The sequence below is a fragment of the Amaranthus tricolor genome, chromosome 11 (assembly GCF_026212465.1).
Source record: "Amaranthus tricolor cultivar Red isolate AtriRed21 chromosome 11, ASM2621246v1, whole genome shotgun sequence".
In the NCBI taxonomy this organism is placed as follows: domain Eukaryota; kingdom Viridiplantae; phylum Streptophyta; class Magnoliopsida; order Caryophyllales; family Amaranthaceae; genus Amaranthus; species Amaranthus tricolor.
In genome coordinates, this window is record NC_080057.1 from 20,009,166 (window position 1) to 20,033,207 (window position 24,042).

General features: G+C 34.2%; 1 protein-coding gene across 1 annotated transcript; it reads right to left on the reverse strand.

Moving 5' to 3' along the window:
* Positions 1-20,221: 20,221 nt before the first annotated feature.
* On the reverse strand, positions 20,222-22,941 carry LOC130826644 (uncharacterized). The gene is made up of 3 exons (XM_057692213.1): positions 21,442-22,941; positions 21,218-21,361; positions 20,222-21,139 (listed from the first exon to the last, which is right to left on the reverse strand). The coding sequence occupies exons 1-3, from the start codon at positions 22,939-22,941 to the stop codon at positions 20,222-20,224; spliced, it is 2,562 nt and encodes an 853-aa protein (XP_057548196.1).
* Positions 22,942-24,042: the final 1,101 nt, after the last annotated feature.

A 24,042-nucleotide genomic window follows, 5' to 3' on the forward strand; every position in this document is an offset into this window, starting at 1 on the left:
CGCGATAAAACGTGTTAGCGTTAAATTTTAACTTACTTTATTTCTTATATTTATATATGTAAAATAATATAATTTAATAATATTATTTATTTTTATCTTATTATATTTTCTTTTTTTTTAAACCCGATAAATTACGGGGTAAAACTACATTATTATTGGATTATTATTAGAATAAAACGAAAAAAGAAAAAAATAGCTATTTGCTACGGTTAACCCCCAAAACCGCAGCAAATGAGTGCCATTTATTTGTTGCGGTTTTGGGGGCTGACCGCAGCAAATAAAGCCCTTTTTTTGCTGCGGTTTTTAACCGCAGCATTTAAATTAGGTCATTTGCTGCTATCACTATTGCTTGGGGCCAAAACCGCAGCAAATAATGGCCAAAAAACCGCAGCAAATGAGGTTTTTTCCACTAGTGAGTGGATTCCAGTTGAGAATTTTTGTCCTTCGAATAAACATCGACATGGTAAACTATCAATCTGCAAATCCAACGAAACACAAATAAGCATTAAACCATTCCAAAAACATAATTAATTAACATTCTAGAAGTGCATTAGAATACCAACTAAATCCTAAAAATAGAAAATGAATAATACATTATCAACAATCAATCACCAAGGAACTTGATCATTCACAAACATCGCATTCAATCTTAAATCTTTATAAACATAAAAATAATGACACAAAAGCAACAAACCTTTTGAACCTGATTGAAGCTAAAAGAATTGTTCATTAGCTAAAAGATATCTTCTTGTATTTTATAAGTAATGTATATAAATCTCATTTCATTATGAGGTTCTTTAAATCTCTTCAGTTTCTTAGTCGATTTTCGATAAGCAAAAGCCACTATCCTACTTTCAAATTTCTACTTCACACAGATAATAAAGCACAGTAATGTATATAAAGATCGATATATAATTAAATTACATGATTATAATCTTACATGATGTCGTTTACAAGAACTACCCATTAAACCATTGATACCCCCTACATAAGTAATTATTCACATTCAAATATACAGCTACATATATACATAAGTAAATTATTCACATTCAATCTACCTTAAAAATCATAATTAATTAAAATTATTCACTTTCAAATATTCAAGTACAAACATATGTAAATTATTCACATTCAAATATAAAATACATACCTTCGTAATGAGATATGATAATTTTGTTTCTACAATAAGATTATGTAACCTACAATGAAAAACAAAATCAAAATTAGTATAAAAAAGTCTAAATCCTTATTAAAACACAATGACTTGAAAAAGAACAAGACTAGCCCTAATTTCGTGGCTTTTGAAGGAAAAGCAACAATGGTGGGTTGAAGAACTTTAACAAAGATGGAGAAGGAAATTCGTGCAATGGGTGGTTATTGAAGCAACAAATTTCAACAACACAGAAACTTGAAGAGCTTAAACAAAGTCGTGGGGTTTGCAAGATGATGAACGAAATGAAGAGAAAACACAGTAGAGTCGTATGATTTGAAAAACTTGAAGAACTTGAAGAGATTTTTTGTGGGTTTTTGAAGAAATTTTCTGAAATTGAAGATCTTGAAGAAGAAGACAGTCGTCGTCGTTTTTGAAGAAAGTTATTTTAGGGTTTTAAGCAATTGAACGTCAAAACGCGTTTTTATATTTTTTGAACTAACTATTTGCTACGGGCTTCTTAAAAAACCGCAACAAATAAGTATTATTTGCTGCAGTTCTAAGAAGCCCACAGCAAATAAGTGATTATTAAACGAAAAAAAAAATTTATTTATTTTTTATACTTATTTGCTGCGGTTTTACTAAAACCGCAGCAAATAATGCTTTTTTTTTTATTTTTATTTTTTTTCGTTTAATAAGCACTTATTTGCTGCAGGCTTAATAAAACCGCAGCAAATAATGTTTATTTGCTGGGGGCATCAGGAAAACCGCAGCATTTGTACTATATATATTTTTTTCTTTTTTTTTCTATTTAATGCTGCGTCTAAGGAAAACCGCTTCAAATGACACGCAGAAAATAAGGTTTTTTCCACTAGTGTTATACGACATTCCGAGGGAAACAACCCTCTGAGAAGTGGAGAGATGCGCGAATTAAAAGACAAGATTGCCACATATCTTGCTAATTTTTGTCCTTGATAAATTGTAATTAGTATAGATTTTTTAGGACTTTAATGTATATATATATATATATATATATATATATATATATATATATATATATATATATATATATATATATATATATATATATATATGTATGTACATAATATTATATTATATATACGATCGAGAATTTTTTATTACAAAGAGATTATTGGTGATTATTTGTGATTACCATTGGATTATTATTGGATTAATCATTGTTATTATATTGTACATTATTATTGGATTATTATTAGTATAAAACGAAAAAAGAAAAAAAAATAATAACTATTTGCTGCGGTCAGCCCCCAAAACCGCAGCAAATAAGTGGTGATTATTTGCTGCGGTCAGGTTTTGGGGGCTGACCGCAGCAAATAATGCCACTTATTTGCTGCGGTTTTCGGGGCTGACCGCAGTAAATAATGCCTTTTTTTGCTGCAGTGTTAAACCGCAACATTTAAAATAGGCCATTTTCTGCTATCACATATCTATATTTTATTCTACTTCCTATTTTCTTACAATCAAATCGATTTAGATTAAGTATTTGAGTTGGGTTAAAATCAAATTTTCTATTTACAATGGTTTTTACAGTATTGTTACTTTATTTTACTTTATTTTAAATATCAGGTTAGATCTAATTTAAATACTTCTACTCAAAACTATTGAAAATTCAAAATTAGGAGTATTTAGACTTAGAATTCAAAGTAAAATATTTACAATTTTTCGAAAATCTATTTTTTGATGCTTTTCGTCAACTAATAATTAAAAAATAGAGACACAATTTATTGGTGGTAGGCTTTATACCCCTAGTCAACGTTATTAGAAGAAGACTCATCATTAATTGAGCTACGTTTGACTGATGGACATTAAAAAGTTTGTTAATATATGAGGCCCTTTTTTTATAGTGGCCTTAACTGAATGGGCACGGCAAATGTGCCTAGAACTGCCCCTTTTAATAATTATATATGTATTAATTTTGTATTGTAGAAAAGATTGAAGGAAAGGATTCACAAAATAATAATTAAACTCAAGAAATTATTTAGAAAAAAATATATTTACTCTAACAATGATAAATCCCAATTTTCACTATGAGTTACAACTATAGTGCCTTTATAATTAAGGGACAAACTTTTCTTAATAATCTTAAAACTATGTTGATCATCAATAGTCAAAATGACGGGAAAAAGTTATTTTGTTCACAGATAAGTGGTACCTAGGGATGGCCACGGAGCGGGTTACCCGGAACCGAACCACTTGGAACCGGAACCGTTCGCGACAGGTTCCGAACCGGCCCGAACCGCGGAACCGTGAAACCGCCGGAAAAAAACTGCATGAACCGGACCTAAGAACCGCGGGTTGGAACCGGAACCGGGACCGGTCCGGGTGAACCGGCCCAACGGTTCCATGGAACCGGAACCGGGACCGGTCCGGGTGAACCGGCCCAGCGGTTCCATGGAACCGGAACCGTGAAAACTAGCCGTTATATAGCTGTTGCCAATTTTCCTATAAATACCCATCACTTCCAATCATTTTCATTCACAACTCATCTCTTCTCCTACTCTCTCTACTTAATTACTTAATTACGCAATTATTCTCTTAATTACATAATTAGTCTTTTAATTAATTCTTAATTTAGTTAATTACATAATTAGTCTATTAATTATTTATTTATTTATTTTTTAATTCTATTATTATTTCAATATTATCATGTCTTCTTTTTTGAAAAAAGCCTCTAAAAAAGTTACTAAAGTGGCATATTCATTGGGAGGTTCTAGCTCCAAAAGAAAGGCCACTTCAACTCCGTCGGTATCAACAACACCTTCGATTAGTAATTATAATTATGAAGCAAATTATCCAGAAGGGTACGACCAAGAATTACACAATTATGCAGAAGAAGTGGAAAGAGAAATACAAATTGATGAAGAAGAAGAACAAGAAGAGGAACCAACGACCCCTATTGGGATACATAGATCTCGTACAGTCATCAACGAGATCACATGAAGAACAACTACTACTACAACAACAACAACAACAAAGACAAGCTCGTGGTAAACGAGTCAATTTCCAAACTATCGGTTAGTTTTATAATTTTATTCTTCAAATTCATTAAATTTTAAATTATTATTTATTTATATATTGTGGACTTGTGGTATATATCTGAGTATGTCTTTATATTTAAATTTAGATGAAGATGAACCAGTAAGACAACCTTTTCCGGCAATGCCACCTCCTAGTTGTAGAGCTGTTTCACATGTGTGGTCGTCTTTTACAAAAGAACCAACCGACAATCCAGATGTTTTCTTATGCACTTGTCAAATTTGTGGAAGTCAAGGAGTAAAGCTCTTAGTTTCATACAATTTCGCCAGAAGTAAATACTTTTTCAGTTTTTTATACATACATTATATATTCATATTTTATAAAAATTTATTTATTGTGTTTTGTGAATACGTGTTAGGTGGTGGTACGGGATCTTTTAACAAACATTTGGCAAAGAAGCATGAAATCACAAAAGAAACTCATGCAGCAAGCTGCAGCGAGACCACAAGTGGAAGCCGACAGTGGGACATTCCCAGCATAGGTATGCCTTTTAAATATAATCGTAATGATATGATTGATGAATTTTCTAAGTATGTAATTTATGATGAATTGCCATTTAACCACGATGAAAGTAGGGCATACGAGCGTTACACTAGAAAAAGTTTGCAACCACAATATAGACCAATCCCTAGGAGCACTCTTAAATGACGCACAATTAAATTATATGAAACAATGCGTTATAAATTAGTACAAATGTTTAAATCTTTTAATGGTAGAATTAGCATAACAACTGATATTTGGTCTGCTCCCCCACATTTAGAATCTTATATGTGTGTAACAGCACATTGGATAGATCAAAATTGAATTATTCAAAAAAGAATAATTGCTTTTGAGACAATGCTAGAAAGACATACGGGTGAAAACATAAAATATAGATTAGTAGAGATATGTAGAGAATGGAACTTATTAGATAAGATATTTTGTTGTTCTACCGATAATGCAACCGCTAACATTAAATGTATGGAACTTTTGTATAACGAACCTGCATTTAGTTTTATCCTTGAGGGTAGCTTATTACACATACGTTGTTGTGCTCATATAGTTAACTTATCTTGCCAAGCAGGTATAAAACAGTTAAGCGATTTATTAGATCCAATTAGAGACATAGTGAAGTGGCTTAGAATTGGACAGATAAAGAGACGATATAAGCAATTATGTGACCAATATCAACTAAAAAAAATGTATTGGTCATTAGATATTCCTACACGTTGGGGCTCAACCAACGATTTATTAAGAATAGCGACTGCTTATCGTCCAGTTATAACACAACTTTATAGTGAGTGTACAGATAGCTATATAACTGATGACACATGGGAACTAGCTATAGGTGTACATAAAATATTAGAAGCGTATGACCACGCAACTAAGATTTTTTCATATGTTTACGAACCAAACGTCCACTTAGTAATAAGTGAGTGTATTACTATTTTTTATCATCTTCTTAAACATACGCATGATGATACTAACCCATATTTAAAGCCGATTCTTGCAGATATGATGGATAAGTGGAAGACATATTTTACCTATTTTCCTTATATTTATGGAATTGCAACCATTTTAGACCCATGTTTTAAAACAGAAGTCCTTACTAAAGTAATTGGATTTTACTATCAATCATTAGTTCGCCCGCCTAGTGATGTACATAATTATGTTGGAACTTGTAAAAAACTTTTAGCAGAACTTTATGATTACTATGCTAGTTTATATAACCCAAAACGTGATACGTCTAGGCGTGCTAGCGTCTCCACACGTCCCTCTTATTATAATTTCGTAATAGCTAATATAATGAGCCAAGATGATAGTTTTGTAGGATCATCTTCTTCTTCACCCTCCACTGCATATTTAGAATTAGATAGTTATCTTAAACATCACTTTGAAATTGACCAAGGTAGCTATAGTATTTAAGAGTGGTGGAAAGAAAAATCAATAAAATTCCCCATATTATCGAGAATTGCAAAGGATATCCTTGCAATTCCTGCTTCTACGATTGCGTCGGAGTCTGCTTTTAGTGCAGGTAGAAGAGTTTTGGACGAAAAGAGATCTCGTCTTGCTCCACATAGTATTCAAATATGTGTTTGCAAGAAAGATTGGGATCAAGCGGAGATTCGAACACAAGGACTAAGGAATGATGATGATCAATGCGATGATGATGATCCATGGATGATGATGGATACATCTGCATCATCGTCAGGAGGAGAGTCAGCGGATGCATCTAACCAACCAGATGATGATGACGAAGACGAATAGGATCAATCGGACAACGATAAATCAACATTCAACAACTACAAATAAAAGATATGACAAAGAACTACGTGGGCTTTGATTCCTTCGGGATACGTAGGCAGCTTAGTATTCCTTTGGATACTAGGTTCAAGTCCATTTTCTCCCTCTTTTTTTATTAATCATCTTTATCGACATTATCGTTGATTTGTTTCTTATTAATTTATTTTTTCCATTCTTTTTAGTAAATATTTTAATAACGATGACAACTTGACAAGCAATGAATTTCGCTAATAATCAAGTAATCATCAAAGGTACGTCCGCAATATTATAGTATTTTTATATTATATAAATATTTAAAGGAAAAATAAAAATGGAACCGATGGTCCGACCGACCCGCCCGTCCCGCGAGTTGGAACCGCCGAAACCGCCTCATGAACCGCCAAGGAACCGTTTGGAACAGCCCGGAACCGGAACCGTTCGCGACAGGTTCCAAATGGAACCGGAACCGGGTGGAACTGGAACCGGATGGAACCGAAACGAAACCGGCCCAACCTGGACCGTGGCCATGCCTAGTGGTACCACAAATAAATGGTATTAATGATAATTAATCTCTCTACATAGATTTTTATATGATTTAATAAAATTATTGTTTTTGGGACAAATAAGATGAATGTGTTGATAATTCTATCATCGATAATTATTAACACACCCCTTTAAGATGGTAAAAGTTTGGTATAAACTCATTCTATATTAAAATACTCTCTTTATTACTTTTTATTTATCTATTTTAAATTTTTTCACTTTAGGAGAAAGAAATTTAAAATTGATTTTTAAAGTATATATTGAAGATAAAATATATATTTATGTGGGATCTTATTAGATTCGTCTTGGTGTAAAGTTTTTTAATATATAATTTTTACAATTTTTTATGATGTGTACCTAAAGATATTAAGGCTCAAAATTTGCTTTAAATATCGTGCAAAAAGTAAAGTGGATAAATAAAAAAAAACGGAGGAAATAGCATGTAAATTTTCATTTAAATTAAGAGTAGAATTAAGCCCTTTAAGTAGAAAATGAAAATATTAAGAAAGGTGCAAGCTATTTTTTTGTGAATATGTTTAAAAAAGACTTACGCATGTTGTAAAATCATTTTGATTGGGTAATGAAATTAATTATTTACCTCAAAAGTAAATTAAATTCGCCAGCAATGGTTAACAATGAAAAACTAGTAATTCATAATTAATATAGTCAATGATGAAAATTGATAATCTACAATTAATTGTTAATATTTAAAAATCATTTTCTAAAAATTGATTAATTATTAGTTAGTAATAAAATATATTTAATAATTTATATTTGTAGATATTAATCATCAATTAGTAAGAATAAATTGATAGTTTTTATTTTTGGAAATACAATTCTTTTACCAGTAAAACTTTATGTTTAAAACTCAGTTTATAAATATTAAAATATTTTATAAATATTATAATAGTTTCAACAATTGATCGAAAATATTAATTTGATAATCATCAAATAATAATTAATCAATTGAAGTGTAGTATTAATTCATTTTAACCCACGCGGAACAAAGAATCTCAAGGCCATGTTTATTTTTCATGAATATTTTAAATGGGGGCCTTTTATATTCAAAAAAGAGAAATTTTATTAAATTAAATAAACACACAACACAATTTTAATTTAATTTTAATTACTATAATTAAATTAAAACTCAACACAATTTTAATTTAATTTTAATTACTATAATTAAATTAAAACTCAACACAATTTAAATTTAATTTTAAATACTATAATTAAATAAAAACTCAATGCAATATCCAACCACATAAAATTTTATAAAAATAACTTAAATTAGTGGTTGAAAATTAAAATTTTCATGTCTAATTTTAAGAGTGGAGGAAAAAATTAGTACTTAAATTGCAAAGCGTCAACAATAACATTTAAAATTGCGCGCTAAATATTAAACAACTAGAATTGAGTATTTAAAGTATGAAAGTTGATATTTAATTTAATTTATTTAATTGAACTATTTAGCCCAATTTCAAATTATCTCAAGTCCATGAGGCTATCTAAAATATAAGATTTTTTGCTGAACTGAGTACACAAATTCTTGTATTCAATTGGAGTATGTATTAATTTTTTTATTTTCAGAAAAGACCTAATTTTGATTTTAATTGCCCATTGCTCGTCCTGCTTTATATATAAAAAAAGCCTTGTTGATAAAAATTGTGTTTTGAACATATATAGCTGAGTTTGATCTTATTTGATTTTTCACAATATTAATTTTATTAATATTATTTCTTAACTTTATAACTATGAATAATTAGAGATAAAAAATATTAAATTATGATTTTATGTGAAAAAAATGATACTTGCTAAGAGACAAGATCATATTCTCCATTTAGATCACAAACGATAGGAGTTAGAGTGACTTTAGTTGCATGTTAATTACTCCTTCTATCATATTATTATTATTATCATTATTATTATTATTATTATTATTATTTTAATTTTATCATTTTTAAAAAAAAAAATTTTTTTTGAGAAATTAAACGCTTTAATTCATCCACAAAACAATCTAGGGCATCCAAGTACATACACATGCATCAGTATGAAGATGAGGCTCACCTTCAAGGAAGGGTATCCTCACCTCACTCTCTATGCAACGGAACAATGGGCCCCAGAAACAGACCAAAAGGTCAAAACAAGCAAATACAGAGACGGAGCAACACAAAAGGCAAAAGCTAAGGAGCTTAGAACTTCAAAAGCTTTTTGCACCAAGTGGAGCTCATATGAGGGGAGTCGGGATACAAACGCAACATCCTACATCTAATATCAAGCTTTACCTTCTTTACAAGCAAAGAAGGAGTAATCACACAATCATGCTAAACACAGTCATTTCTAACTCGCCAAATCTGATAGATAAGATTGCAAAGAGAGGCAATTATAATCTTCTTTAGAAAACGAGAAACCTTCCACTTGCTTAGAGAAATAGCTTGGAGGGATGCAATAGGAGTTATACCAAGTCATAAAGTCAAGAGGTTAACACAACGATTGCTAAAAGCACAGCTGTAGAACAAATGAGCAGAGGATTCATTATCCATACAACAAAGAGGGCAGCAGTCATCAGGAGTAACATCACATCTCATAAGATGATCCTTCGTTTTAACTTTGTTAAGCATTGCCAACCTAAAAATGAATCGAGCTTTAGGAATTGAAGACCTATACCAAACAAGCTTACACTAATTAACATGAGGATTAGACCCAATCAACTCTTTATAAACCGTATAGATGTTATAAACATCGGAGTTGATCCATTGACACATCTGATCTAAAACCTTACATAGTTTACGATTGACCCAAAGAGATTCATGCTCACCCTTAGTGTAAACACCATGAATCCAGCGGACCCAAAGAGATTCATGCATACAACTCTAGTGCCAAACAATTTTACCAATTGCAGCTCTATTCCAGAGTTCAAGGTTCCTGATTCCCAAACCACCCTCCTTCTTAGGTCTACAAAGAGACTCCCAATTCACATTTCCGGGTTTTGTTTCTTGACTATTATAGTGCCACAAGAAAGCACTACAAAAATCTGACACCAGTAGGTAGTGATGCTCATCAAAACTGAATGCACAAGCTACAAACGAGCAGCATAAGAGAGCTGCTTCCCTTGCCAATCTCAAATTCTAGCAGTCATTTTATCTACCAATCTCACAATCTGCAACTGATAAGCTTATAGAATTCAAAGGAACACCTAAGTACTTAAAAGGAAGCTTACCAAGAGGATGGGAAGTATGAGTAAGGATGTCCCTCTGCTGCTGCTCAGTTACACCAGCTAGGTAGATGGCTGATTTGGAAGTATTAGCACACAGACCAGATGAAAAAGCAATGACTTCTAAACCCTTATATATAATTTGAATAGAACTAAGGTTCCCTTTAGAGAACAACATCAAGTCATCAGCAAAACAAAGATGATTAAGCTTGATGAGTTTGCATATGGGGTGATATTTGAAGAGAGGATCAATACTAGCACACTCTAGAATCCTGGAGAGATATTCCATCCCAATAACAAATAATAGAGGAGACATTGGGTCCCCTTGTCTAAGACCCCTTTTGGCTTGAAGCCTTGGCAAAGGTACACCGTTGACAACCAAAGAAAAAGAAGCAGTAGATATGCAAGTGAATACAATCTTCATAAAGTGATGCGGAAAGCCATGAGCAATACGCATATCCTTAATAAAGAACCAATCCATCGTATCATAAGCTTTTTTCAAATCAACCTTCACCAGACAGCTAGGGGCCCAGCTCTTCCTAGTATAATGACAAATAATATCTTGGCAAAGGAGGATATTCTGAATGATAATTCTACCAGCTACAAAAGCCCCTTGATTTGGACTAATCAAATTATTCAGCACCATCGACAGTCTAGAACAGATGAGCTTGAAAATACACTTATACAAAGTATGGACACATGCTATGGGTCTAAAATCACCAGGAACAGTAGCACTAGGGACTTTAGGTACAAGAGTAATAGCTGTAGTATTGCAGACTTTCAAGAGCTTACCAATCACAAAGAACTGTTGAATAGCACTAACAACATCATTTCCCACAACAGGCCAAGCAGCTTTATAGAACTTGCTGTTGTATCCATCTAGCCCAGGATCTTTGCTATCCGGGATACTCCACATAGCTTTCTTGATTTCATCAGCAGAAAAGGACAGATTTAATTTGAGATCTCAACTCATCATTCAACACAGGACCAGCATGAACCACATACATATTGATTTTCCTTCTATTCGGCAAGGCACAACACAGAAGATCATAATAGAAAGCAATAAAAGCTTGATGAATGTGATCCATATCACTAACAACAAAACCATCCACACAGTGACATTGATACAATTTGAAGTTCTTCTCTATTTAAGACTCTGATGGAAGATTTTTGTGTTCTCATCACCATGCGTCATCCATTGCAATTTAGCAAGCTGCTGGACATTAACAAAATAATCCTCTTTTGTTTGCTTGAACTTAGTTGCAACCTCGACTTCAAGAGAAACAAATAAGGGATTTCCTGTAACACCCGAATTTTATCGTGAAGGAAGGGAGGAAATTCGGGTGTGTTATATTTCCAGGATGATCATGCAACACTACTTGAGCACGATGAAGCTCAATTTCAGCAGCATCCATAGAAGCTTTAACAAACCTATTATGAAATTCAGCCTTCAAGAGCCTCTTAAGAGCATTTAATATGGACTGAATCTGAAAACTAAGAGTGCCCTCCACAACACAACTCCACTGTTTCTGCACAACATCCATAAAGGATTTACGATACAGAAGTTACAAAGCTGAAACCTAAAAGGCCTCTTGACAAAAGGAAAGAAACTAATGACCATAAGGGAGTGGTTAAAGGTTCTCTTAGGAAGGAATAAAGCTTCAGCTTTAGGGCAGCAATCATCCCACAGCTCATTACAAAGGATTCGATCAATCTTACTAAAAACTCTCCTTTCACCACATTGCTTATTATTTCAAGTGAAAAACCTACCAGAGTACTTCATGTCCTTCAAGCCACAAGTCTGCATACAAGAACACAAAGGCAATACTTCATGTAATCTAACAGTTTGCCCAATTCATTCATCAAGATTCGCTAAGCAATTAAAGTCACCTAGCATAACCCAAGCCTTATTAATATCGTTTGAAAGCATATCCAATTGGGAAAACAATTGTAATCTCATGTTTTTATCATTAGCACCATATATAAAAGAGCAAAAGAAAGGATCACCAATAGTAAGAATCACAAAGAGATGAATCAACTGACTGCTACAAAACCTGACATCCACCGTGAAATAATCCTGCTTCCATCCCACAATAATCCTACCTCCCTTGTGCCAAGAGAGGTTAGAAGTAACATACCAACCATAACAAACTCTACGATAGAAAGGACCTAGCCTTTGTCTCTTTATTTTAGTTTCAAGGAGTCCAAACATACCAACATTATTGATAGATAGGGTATTAGCAACCTCCTTCTGTTTGTTGATATTATTAAGAACCCTCACATTCCAAGAAATAATGTTAATCATTGCTTTGATGGGGTATCGTCCCCAACACGAGATTATTATGAGTAGCATCATCAAAGATCCCCAACACTTCAATACCATTCGAAGTCATCATAACCGTAGCTTCCTTATTAGAAGTCTCATTACCTGCAATAGGATCAAACACTCCCTCCCGTCTAGGCCTAGCTCTGACCTCTTGAAATCCTTCCTCATCCACCATATGGTCAGAGGCAGCAGCAAGGACATCAGAATGCACAGCAGCATGCTCATTAGAACGCACAACTTCTAGAATCACTTCAGAAGCAGCATTAGGTTCAGAGACCTGCTGACTAGGAGCAGCCTTTTTGCAAGTTTCAATAGTATGACCAAATTGAGCACAATGTTGACATAAAATAGGCTTCCAATCATACAACACACTCAATTTAATAAGGTTATCATTCTCATTAATAAAAGAGATATAATCAGGATAATCTTCATTAATCTTCATGTCTACAAATACCCTAGCAAACATCAATTTATCAAAATTAAGGGTTGCATAATCTACCGGCACAACAAAACCTAAGATACCTCATATCTTCCTGAGACTAGACTCACCCCAATAAGAGACATCAAGAGTAGGAAAACGAACCCAAACTGGAATCGATAAGTCTTGCTTATCATAAGACATATTCTTAATCCAAGCCTTAACAATGAAAGGTTTTTTATCAAACAAAATCCTATTCATGCCACAAGCAGCCTTCATCATGCATTGAGTGAAAACGAATCAAATAAACCCCTTTTGCTTCCATATCAATCTTATCAATCCTTAAATCCTTCCAAATACGTCTAGCAAAACCATCAATTATGTGGAGAGGGGGATTGGGGCCAAGAACAAAACAAACCACAGCCGATTGCCAAAATGTAACTTCATGAGCAATATCATCAAAAGTAATCTTCACATGGGGAGAAGGTTTATTTGAATGTTGAATAGCATCATTACGGGTTACCTGAGTAGACAGGGGAGTAACCCACTGGAGAAGGTGTAGCACCTTGCAAAACAGATACCCAGCTTGCATACAATGAAGCACCTAAATCAGAAACAGAAGGATTAGGGCCTGACGATTCATTTCCAGGTATAGTAGGTACATGATTCGCATTTGCAATCGAAGGGTTTGGAGTTTCTTTAGAACCGGCATGAATTAGGTGACTCTTTGAGAGAGAAGAAAAAGAAGAGAGAGATAAACGTTTCTAGACTGGTCTTCCTCTACCTCAAGGCATAGCCACACAATAGCAAGCTGCTACTATGCAATCAAGAGAGAAAACCAGAAAAGAGAGTAAGAAGAAAGAGAAACATATCAAAAGACCAAGTATTGTTGTTTTTGTTGTTATTGTTATTTTTTGTTTTGTTTTTCTTTTTTGGAAAATGAAAATTTCATTGCACCAACCAAAACAAATACATCATAAGTAGGCATCTCGAACGACTGTAATGTTGCATCAATATGAAGAAGTTACCCACCTTCTAGGAAGGGTTATACCAGCTCACTCTTCATGCGCATACAGTAGGCGAGGCATCAAACAAACACATGCATCAAGATACAAGATTCCTAAACTAAGAGTTGGTTTCAAATTTAGCAGAATACAAAGATGTAAATCAAATCTTAATCTCATTGCGAACTTGGTCAACCGCTTTGTCCACAGGGCTCATGTGGCATTTCCAAACAACATCATTTCTGATTTTCCATATATGATAACATAAACTGCAGATGGTAGAAATAATCACCTTCTTTTGGAAGCATGTTGCTTTCCATTTGTAGTTGATTATACTAGCTATCGTCATGGGAATTTTACGCAGTTGGAGCCATTTGCAAAGTTCCTTATAGCATTGAGCGCTAAAGGTGTAACACCCTAGAATTTCCGATCCCTTAACGAAACCAAAACCGTAAAGGACGGAAGGAAATTCGGGTGTTACATAAAAGAAAAGGAAAAGAATTTGGATAAATTTTAATTATTAACTTTAAAAAAAATGAGTGAAAATTTCGGCAACATCTGCCTTAAAACTGTGCCCCTTTGTAGAAAAACAAAAGTTATTTAGAAGCTGATAAAGTAAAGGCACCAACGGCCTATCAAAACTATGTCACGGCGGAAAGATCCGTCACCGGCTTCTCAAATCATCATGCCAAGCATGGATCGTGGTTCCAGTGTCGACGTTTGCGTTTTAAAAAGACTTAACTCCTTAAAACCATACAGAGTCATAAACTACGCAGCGGAAATACAAATATACGAGGGAGGACACAAGGCCTCATAACAAAACATATACAACCAAAATTTACAAAAGATAACAAGAGCTACAAAATCGAAATATAGCGGTATGACACAGGTTATGCTTCGCCCTCATCACTCTCCCCAAATGCAATGCAATGCAAAAGAAGCTCCAGTACCTGCTACGCCTTTCTATGATCCTCCTGCTGCTCGACATTAGACCAATGGCTAATGTGTCATAGCAGGACAATCATAGAAAGTCATCAACAATCAAACATAAACACAAACACGTACACGTCAGTAACTAGCACCAAATATAATAAGGCCAACTACTAGATAGCATTATATCATAAAACAACATAAGATGATTTCATAAAACGCAAGCACAGATAGTAACCGTTTATCGGCCACTTATACTTCGTAATTTCATTACGTGCTTTCCAACCCGAACCATGTGTTCTTGGGTAGAATGCAGGTCTTCACGCTCCTCTTTTCAAACATAAAATCTTGCAAAACACGTATAGTACCAACTCGACCAAGGCATTAACAGAATACCTAACACATGACCTTATAGAGCTTATCTATCTTAAGGTAAGGGTGATCATAGTCTGTAATACCCTTGAGGTAACTTAACTTAGACACACTTCTCACTAGCATAAACTATTTTATCGATAAGTAGATGTTCTATCAATGAGTAAATATTCTATCAAAGAGTGAACCTTCTATCATTAAATAACTTTTGATTAATGAATAAACTTTCTATCACTGAATAACTTTATATCAGTGGATCTTTTCTCTACTTCCTGGCATAGTGACACGGCCAAGGGCGTTATCAGCCACCCGGCGCCCATGGCAAAGTATGAGCTCATGCCCCCTCCAGCTGACCCTCTCGGGTCCTATCTTCGGGAAAAACTAACACACTGGGGTACTAAACCAGTGAATAGGCCACCATATTGGGGTTTGCAAGGCCCGCATGGTAACACCTCGGTCAAGGGGCGGTATCGGCCACCCGGCGCCCAATGACCCAAGCATGCTCATACCCCCCTTACGGTGATCCCGTCGAACCTCACCTAGGGGACTAATAAATCAACCGGACATAATCCAGTTGAGTCACGCCAACTAATCATAATCTAATACTTTATCAGATGGGAATAACTTCCACTTTCGACTAATAATGAGCGCCCTGGGATAGTAGCACGCCAAAGCCCACTGAGCCACTCATCAAAATATGAAATTCACCTCTAAAGGAGTCATTCTAACTCCAAGTAAGGCATAATCCAATTCTTAAATAGATAAGGGGTTGTTCTCGCCTTCTATTAAAACTCTCATTCTCTAAACTATTCTAAGCGCAAGGATTTCATAGTCGATAACTCTTCATGTAAAGTGTACTCACTAGTATCTCCTAGTTTCAATGCAATGTATATTACCACAATAAACAATAATGTCTTAAAGCAAATCGCATATAAGAGTTAGTTATTGCGTGTACGTACCTGTAAGCGTCACTGCACGATCAAAAGTCACAAAATCACTCGACTAATGCTCTACTTTCCTCTTACAAAATGGGCACCTATATAAGTTATGAGTAGAACTAATAAGTTCCTTTAACTACTTTGCCATACCAAACTAAATACCAAAGTAACCGCTATCACCCATTCAACATGAGTTTCCGATTACCCTAGCACGCACACAACTCATTCAATACAAGTCAAAATCATTAACTCAACACAACATAAGTCTTTCCATCAATTTAAAGTAGAAGTATGTGTGAATCGTTTCTTTACATTAACTAATTTTGAGCATATCGGCTCGCGTTACCCAAACATAACTAATTACAACTAAATCTTACAATTTTAATATAACATTAATATAACGATTAGGCAAATCTTAGAGTTATCGTATCGAGATATCATTTGTTACATTCTCCAAAGCTATTAAAAACTATAGTCAAAACAACACGACAATTAACTTTAGCAACCATCGACGATAAGTTGACATTATGTTCTTGGCTTACTAATATCATGTATCTATAACTTCAATAACAACCTAATAAGGGTATTTGTAATTCACAACAATCAAACCACAACAATTAGTAGCTATTATTCTCAATTTAATCAATCAAAATCACTTTCATAGTCAACTAACATCATCACCATTACTAATTATTCACAATAATAACCATTCGACCAAATCTTAAAACAACTTTTAAAGTTATTTAATCAATTATCACCAAAATATAGTATAAAACACACATTATTAGTAACTTTATCTCTAAATTCAAGCCCTAATCGTTTCATATTCAAAGATAACATATTTAATTACTACCCATACTAAGATTCGAAGAAACTAATACAAAATTGACACACAACCCATAATTTCAAATCACACTTCAAACCCTAAGTCATAAACATGTTTAATTCATCATTCAAATTCTTACCCACCAAAAAGATTCAGTAAAATAATGCAAGTTCAACACTTTTCATTCATATTTCAAAAACCTAATTCATAAGTACATTCAAGTCATCAATCCAATTCTCACTCATTACAAGATTCAATAACAATCATACAAAGTTCAACCCTTTTCTCATAAACTTTATAAATTTTAGAGAAAATTCTATAAAACTACCTTTTCTATACCTGTTTTTGCAAAAAACTACCTTATGTAATTTTTTTTCCAAAAAACTACCTTATGTAATACTTATCTTTGCAAAAGAGTACCATTTGACGAATTTGAATGTTTGACCGTCAATATAGACGTTTGACTTTCACGTGGCAAGCACGTGCCCCTTTTATATCTATCCCTTCCTTCATTTCAGAAATTCCATGCCATTTTTCCCCTTCCTCCTTCGAAAAAAGCCCTAATTTTTCCCTTTCCTCTTCGAAATCCCCCAAATTACTCCCCTTATTCTTCAAAAAACCCTAAATTAATCTCGTTTTCCTTCGAAAAACCTTAAATTTTTGCTAGTAATTAGTAATGTCATCTTCTTCCTCAACCCAAAACTCGAAACCTGAAATCTGTGGCTGTGGAGTTCCCTTTGCAATGAGGGTTTCATGGACCAAGGATAATCCAGGAAGAAGGTTTAACAGTTGCGTGTTTTATGATCCTGATACAAATTGGAGGGGATGCAAGAAGTTTAAATGGGTTGATCAACCTGAAATGGCTGTTTGGCAAAGAGAAGTGACGAACAAGCTTGTGGAGGAGAAGCGACAATTGGCAACCGAAATCAAGATCTTGACATCAAGGGTTTGTTGCTTGGAACATGAAAAGGAACAAGCAATTTCAGAAATTAAAAGGATTAAGAAGAAATGGATGATTGAGAGGAAGCATGGAAATCAGTTTACAAGCTTTGCATTAGGGTTTTTCGTTTGTTTTTTGTTAGTGTTTGTTGTATTAATCAAGGCTATTATTTGAAGTTTAGGACCTATTTAAGAATAATTGTAACAGTGATTTGGGTATTGTAAATTGTTCATGATCATTGACTGAATTAATCTTTTATTTTGTCAATTTAATTTCTTTTGCAGGTTGTGTTTGTTGTTTGTTGTTTGGTGTGTTTGTTTGTTTGGTGTGTTTTTGCTGTGTATGGTTAATGTAATGTGGGTTGTTGTGGTTGCTGTGTGTTTGATGTTTTTGGTGTGTTTGGTGTTTTTGCTGTAATGTGTATGGTTAATGTTGTGATTCAGCCTTAAACAAAATCAGTTCAGCACATGATGAACATTGATCTGAAATTGATTCAAGGCTGTAATGTACTGTAATGATCAATTGATTTGAACATTGATCCTGATACACACATACAGCACATATAGCATGTTGCTTTGATTACCCTTGTTAGCTGATTCAGTAGCATCTTACTCAGTAGCTGATTCATCAAGTTGCTGTCATGGCATGTTCATCTAATCTTCTGCAAATTGATCATGATACACACATACAACACATATCTAATGTAATGATCTTAATCAACACATATAGCATGTTGCTTTGATTACCCTTGGTAGCTGATTCAGCAAGTTGCTTTGATACACACATACAGCACATACAACATGTATGTCTCAACACAATCAGCACATTAAATGAACACTCAACACAATCACAAATCTCATTGATCTGAACATTGATTCAAGGCTGTAATGTACTGTAATGATCAATTGATTTGAACATTGATCCTGATACACACATACAGCACATATAGCATGTTGCTTTGATTACCCTTGTTAGCTGATTCAGTAGCATCTTACTCAGTAGCTGATTCATCAAGTTGCTGTCATGGCATGTTCATCTAATCTTCTGCAAATTGATCATGATACACACATACAACACATATCTAATGTAATGATCTTAATCAGCACATATAGCATGTTGCTTTGATTACCCTTGGTAGCTGATTCAGCAAGTTGCTTTGATACACACATACAGCACATACAACATGTATGTCTCAACACAATCAGCACATTAAATGAACACTCAACACAATCACAAATCTCATTGATCTGAACATTGATTCAAGGCTGTAATGTACTGTAATGATCAATTGATTTGAACATTGATCCTGATACACACATACAGCACATATAGCATGTTGCTTTGATTACCCTTGTTAGCTGATTCAGTAGCATCTTACTCAGTAGCTGATTCATCAAGTTGCTGTCATGGCATGTTCATCTAATATTCTGCAAATTGATCATGATACACACATACAACACATATCTAATGTAATGATCTTAATCAGCACATATAGCATGTTGCTTTGATTACCCTTGGTAGCTGATTCAGCAAGTTGCTTTGATACACACATACAACACATACAACATGTATGTCTCAACACAATCAGCACATTAAATGAACACTCAACACAATCACAAATCTCATTGATCTGAACATTGATTCAAGGCTGTAATGTACTGTAATGATCAATTGATTTGAACATTGATCCTGATACACACATACAGCACATATAGCATGTTGCTTTGATTACCCTTGTTAGCTGATTCAGTAGCATCTTACTCAGTAGCTGATTCATCAAGTTGCTGTCATGGCATGTTCATCTAATCTTCTGCAAATTGATCATGATACACACATACAACACATATCTAATGTAATGATCTTAATCAGCACATATAGCATGTTGCTTTGATTACCCTTGGTAGCTGATTCAGCAAGTTGCTTTGATACACACATACAGCACATACAACATGTATGTCTCAACACAATCAGCACATTAAATGAACACTCAACTCAACACAATCACATTGATCTGAACATTGATCCACTATGAACAGCACAGCACAGCACACTCAACACAATCACATTGATCTCAGTGTATGTCTTACATTAATTCAGCAAAGCACAAATCTCCACAGAACATTTGATTACATGCTGTTCTTCTAAAAATAGAGTATATGTCTTACATTAATTCAGCACATTAAATTCAAAGAAATATAGTACATTATCAATTCAAATACAGCTCTATATTTGACTTTGTTGATCCACTATACATGAAGTGGATGTTGCTGTTCCGGTTTGCGTTTGTTGACTGCTGGTGCAAGGATTTCCCATTTTAGGCCTTCCACCCTTTGACTTTCCCCCAGTTGGATTTGATTTTGCTGGATTCTTGCATTTTCTTTTGTTGTGGCCTAAGTTACCGCAATTACCACATCTTCGTTGCTTGAATTCTCGAACAACATTTACAGGATTGTTACCTCCTTTACCTTCATCGTTTTCCTTTTTTCTTTTCTTCATTTTAGGCCTTCCAGGCATCTTTCGAAATGGTGGAGGAAGAGGTTTTGCTAAAGTGGTTGTCGGCCACATTTCGCGTCCTGGCATACCATAAAACTTCGGAGCATACGTCTTTGCATACGTTTCTACAAGATACGCTTGATGGACAAATTCAGTAGCATCCAATTTTCTAATACAAATACAAGCCATGGCATGTTTGCAAGGGATCCCAAGAAGATTCCAACTTCCACAGAGGCATGTCTTATTGGTCAAATTCACAACGTAACTTTTTTCATCATCGTCCACCTCAAACTCAGACACATCCACTGGGATTACTCTCAAACCATATATTTCCTTTGAATTTTTTTCAATCATTTTGGAGATTGTTGGCATTAACACACCTCTAAAGTTACCCAATCCTTCTCTTTTGGCTGCACTCCGTTGCATCACATATCTCCTAATCCACTCCATAAGAGAAATGATGGGCTTTCCCCTAGCTTCTACTAACACATTATTAAATGACTCACAACAATTATTTAACAACATCCCAGACTTACTCCTAATAGGAAAAGCATGCCTAGACCAGTGTTTAGCAGGAATAGCAGCTAGATATTCATATGCTTGAACAGAAATATTCTTTATTTGATTCATTTCTCTATCAAAATCAAACTGTAAAGGGTAAGATCAACACTAATTAGTTCAACACTAAAATCAAACTGTAAAAGTTAAATTATGAAACATCCATACCTTGTTGTAAGCTCTTGCTGCTTTCCAAAAGTGATGCTTGTACAACTCTCCAGGGAACTTAATCTTAAAGTTAGCCCATATATGCCTACAGCAGAACCTAATTTCGGCTTCAGGAATCACTGCGTTTAAAGCTTCAATCAAACCCTACATTGTGAACACATTAGCATTTAGAATGTTAATTAGAATTCAAACAAATTATAGAAATCAAACAACTAAGTTCATACCTTTTGCCTATCGCTCATGAAGGTAAAATCTTCACATCCTGCTTGCACCCAACTACTTGATGAACTAACCGACTTTAGGTCTTCTACAAGGAGATTTAGAAACCAAGTCCAAGTTTCTACGTTTTCTGTTTCGACGACAGCCCATGCAACAGGGAAGATGTTATTGTTCCCATCTTTACCTACAGCGGTAAGCAAAATCCCAGGAAATTGTCCCTTCAAATGCGCCCCATCAACACATATAATAGGCCTACAGCCAGCAACAAAACCCTCCTTACATGCTGGCAAACATATATACATCCTTTGAAACAAGGGTGGAGGTGTCTCTATTCCGATGCATTTGACGATTGCAGTGCTTCCAGGGTTATACCTCCTTATTGCTTCCGCATAATCCCACACCCTGCTATACTCTTCACTAGCATCACCGACTAACATTTTCTTTGCAATTCTTTTAGCCATGTAGCATTTAGAATATTTCACTTCACAACCTAACTCCCTGTTTACCCGTTTCTTAAATGCCTTTAATTCCCAATTTGGATTTTCCCTCCAATCCTGTATGTATTTCTCAGCTAAATACAAAGCAGTGACTTTGTTATTTTGGTGTTGGTGAGCACAAGTGTGCTCGGGAAAATAACTCCTTATTTGAAGTGTCTCCTCATCTTTCAACTTCACAGCATGAACCTTAAAAAAACACTTCTTATCGTTCCCACAAACACAGTTCACAATTCTACCTTTCGATTTAACGCAATCGCATCTATTGTAGCAATAAACAGTTATCCTAGATCTACCATTATGCAGGTAACAATAATTGTAACCACATTCAATAGCATGGTACCTTAACGCTTTTCTAAAGACATATGTAGAAGGGAACTTAAGGCCTAAAGACAAAACGATCTTACCCTTAAAATCAACCTCAGGATTGAATGTAGGATAGCTTGCTATACCTTCCTCATCAACATTCAATGCACCCAAATCAACATCTTCAAGCTCCAATTCATCATCATTAACGTATATGTCTCTATTGTTTTCCTCATCAACCTCCTTATCTACTAACAATCTAATTTCATCATCACCTATAAACACATCATCAAGACCATAAACTACATTTTCTGCAAACAAATCTGAATCATGCTCATATTCATCCTCATCACCGCAATTGTAGTCATCATCACTGCTAACCTCAGATTCAGAAAGTTCTTGTTGTAGGGTTAAACCTCTCTCAAATGGTGTAAGGTTTAGGGTTGAAATAGCATCTGAGTTATTTGTTTCAGATCTAGGGTTAGCACTAATACATTCTTTATAACCCGTACATGTGTTTGGTGGTCCCATTTCCCCAAAATCAACAACTATATTTGCTCTTTCCAGGTCATCCACAACCTCATGTGCCACATCATTTCTTTCAAGCTCCGCCTCATCCTTCCTAACATTGACCAACTCATTTGCCAACTCAGAATGCTGCATTTTCGAAGTACTTGCTTTTTTCCAGATTTTCAATTTCTTCATTTTACAGATTTATCTAATTTAAGGAACCATTATACATTATTCTCAAGCAACAACAATCAATTAACAAATGACAACATAAAAACAAGAAATTAATAACAAAAATTAAAGCAGCATTTGAAATGAAGGCTCGACATTACAAACAACAGAAAATTTAAAAAAAGAAGAAAAAATCCGTAATTCAAACATACCTCTAAATGTTAGACGCTTCAGCTGGAAGATGTCTCAACGAACAAGAGAGCGAATTGAAGAGCTTTAAACAGCTATTTCGAAGAGGATAACCCGCTTTCTTCGAAGAAGAAGAGAAAAGCTTATGGAATTCGAAAATGGATTCTGAAATGATGAGCACAGCAATGAAGAAGGAAGCACAAATTAATTGGTCACGTGCTTCACACGTGATAGTCAACGTCAGTTTTGACGGTCAACACTAACCAATCCGTTAATAGGTACTCTTTTGCAAACAATATTATTACATAAGGTAGTTTTTTGAAAAAAAAAATAGAAAAGGTAGTTTTATGCAAAAGCAGGTATAGAATAGGTAGTTTTATAGAATTTTTCCTAAATTTTAACTGGAAATAAGATGAAATCAAATAAGAGAAAGGAGATGACTCACAAAATAAAACTAGTGTTGAATTACTTGATTGTCGCTTTCCTAAAATTAGTGTTGAATTACTTATTGGTGTTGGTTGTTTGATTTTGTTAATTCATTTTCAACTATTAAAAAAAAATATTTAAATGGTTAAATTATTCCCCGATGACTTTGATGATTTGGCCTTATATTGTCTTAGTGTTAAGACGTTCATAATTTCTCTATTCATGAGCAATTTTCAAACTTTTCTACTCTTAGTGAAACCTCCAAAACATTAGTTTCTTCTGGTTTTAGAAGTCATGTTTAAATTTTTACAAGCTTTTGAAGTTGACGTTGATTTTGCAAATATCAACAGCAACAATTGAAAAAGTGTTCTCAGCAATAAAATTCATCAATATCGAGGTTCACAACAACATATTTGATAAGTTTTTAAATAATGTTTATTGTAACTTATTTTGAAAATGATTTGTTTCAAACTTCGTCAAAAATAATAACATTATGCGCCTTTTTCAAAA

Coding starts and splice junctions, on each gene's coding strand:
- LOC130826644 (XM_057692213.1), bottom strand. CDS start 22,941: ATGAAGAAATTGAAAATCTGGAAAAAAGCAAGTACTTCGAAAATGCAG. Junction 21,362..21,441: donor TCATGAGCGATAGGCAAAAG/GTATGAACTTAG, acceptor TTCACAATGTAG/GGTTTGATTGAAGCTTTAAA. Junction 21,140..21,217: donor CAGCAAGAGCTTACAACAAG/GTATGGATGTTT, acceptor TACCCTTTACAG/TTTGATTTTGATAGAGAAAT.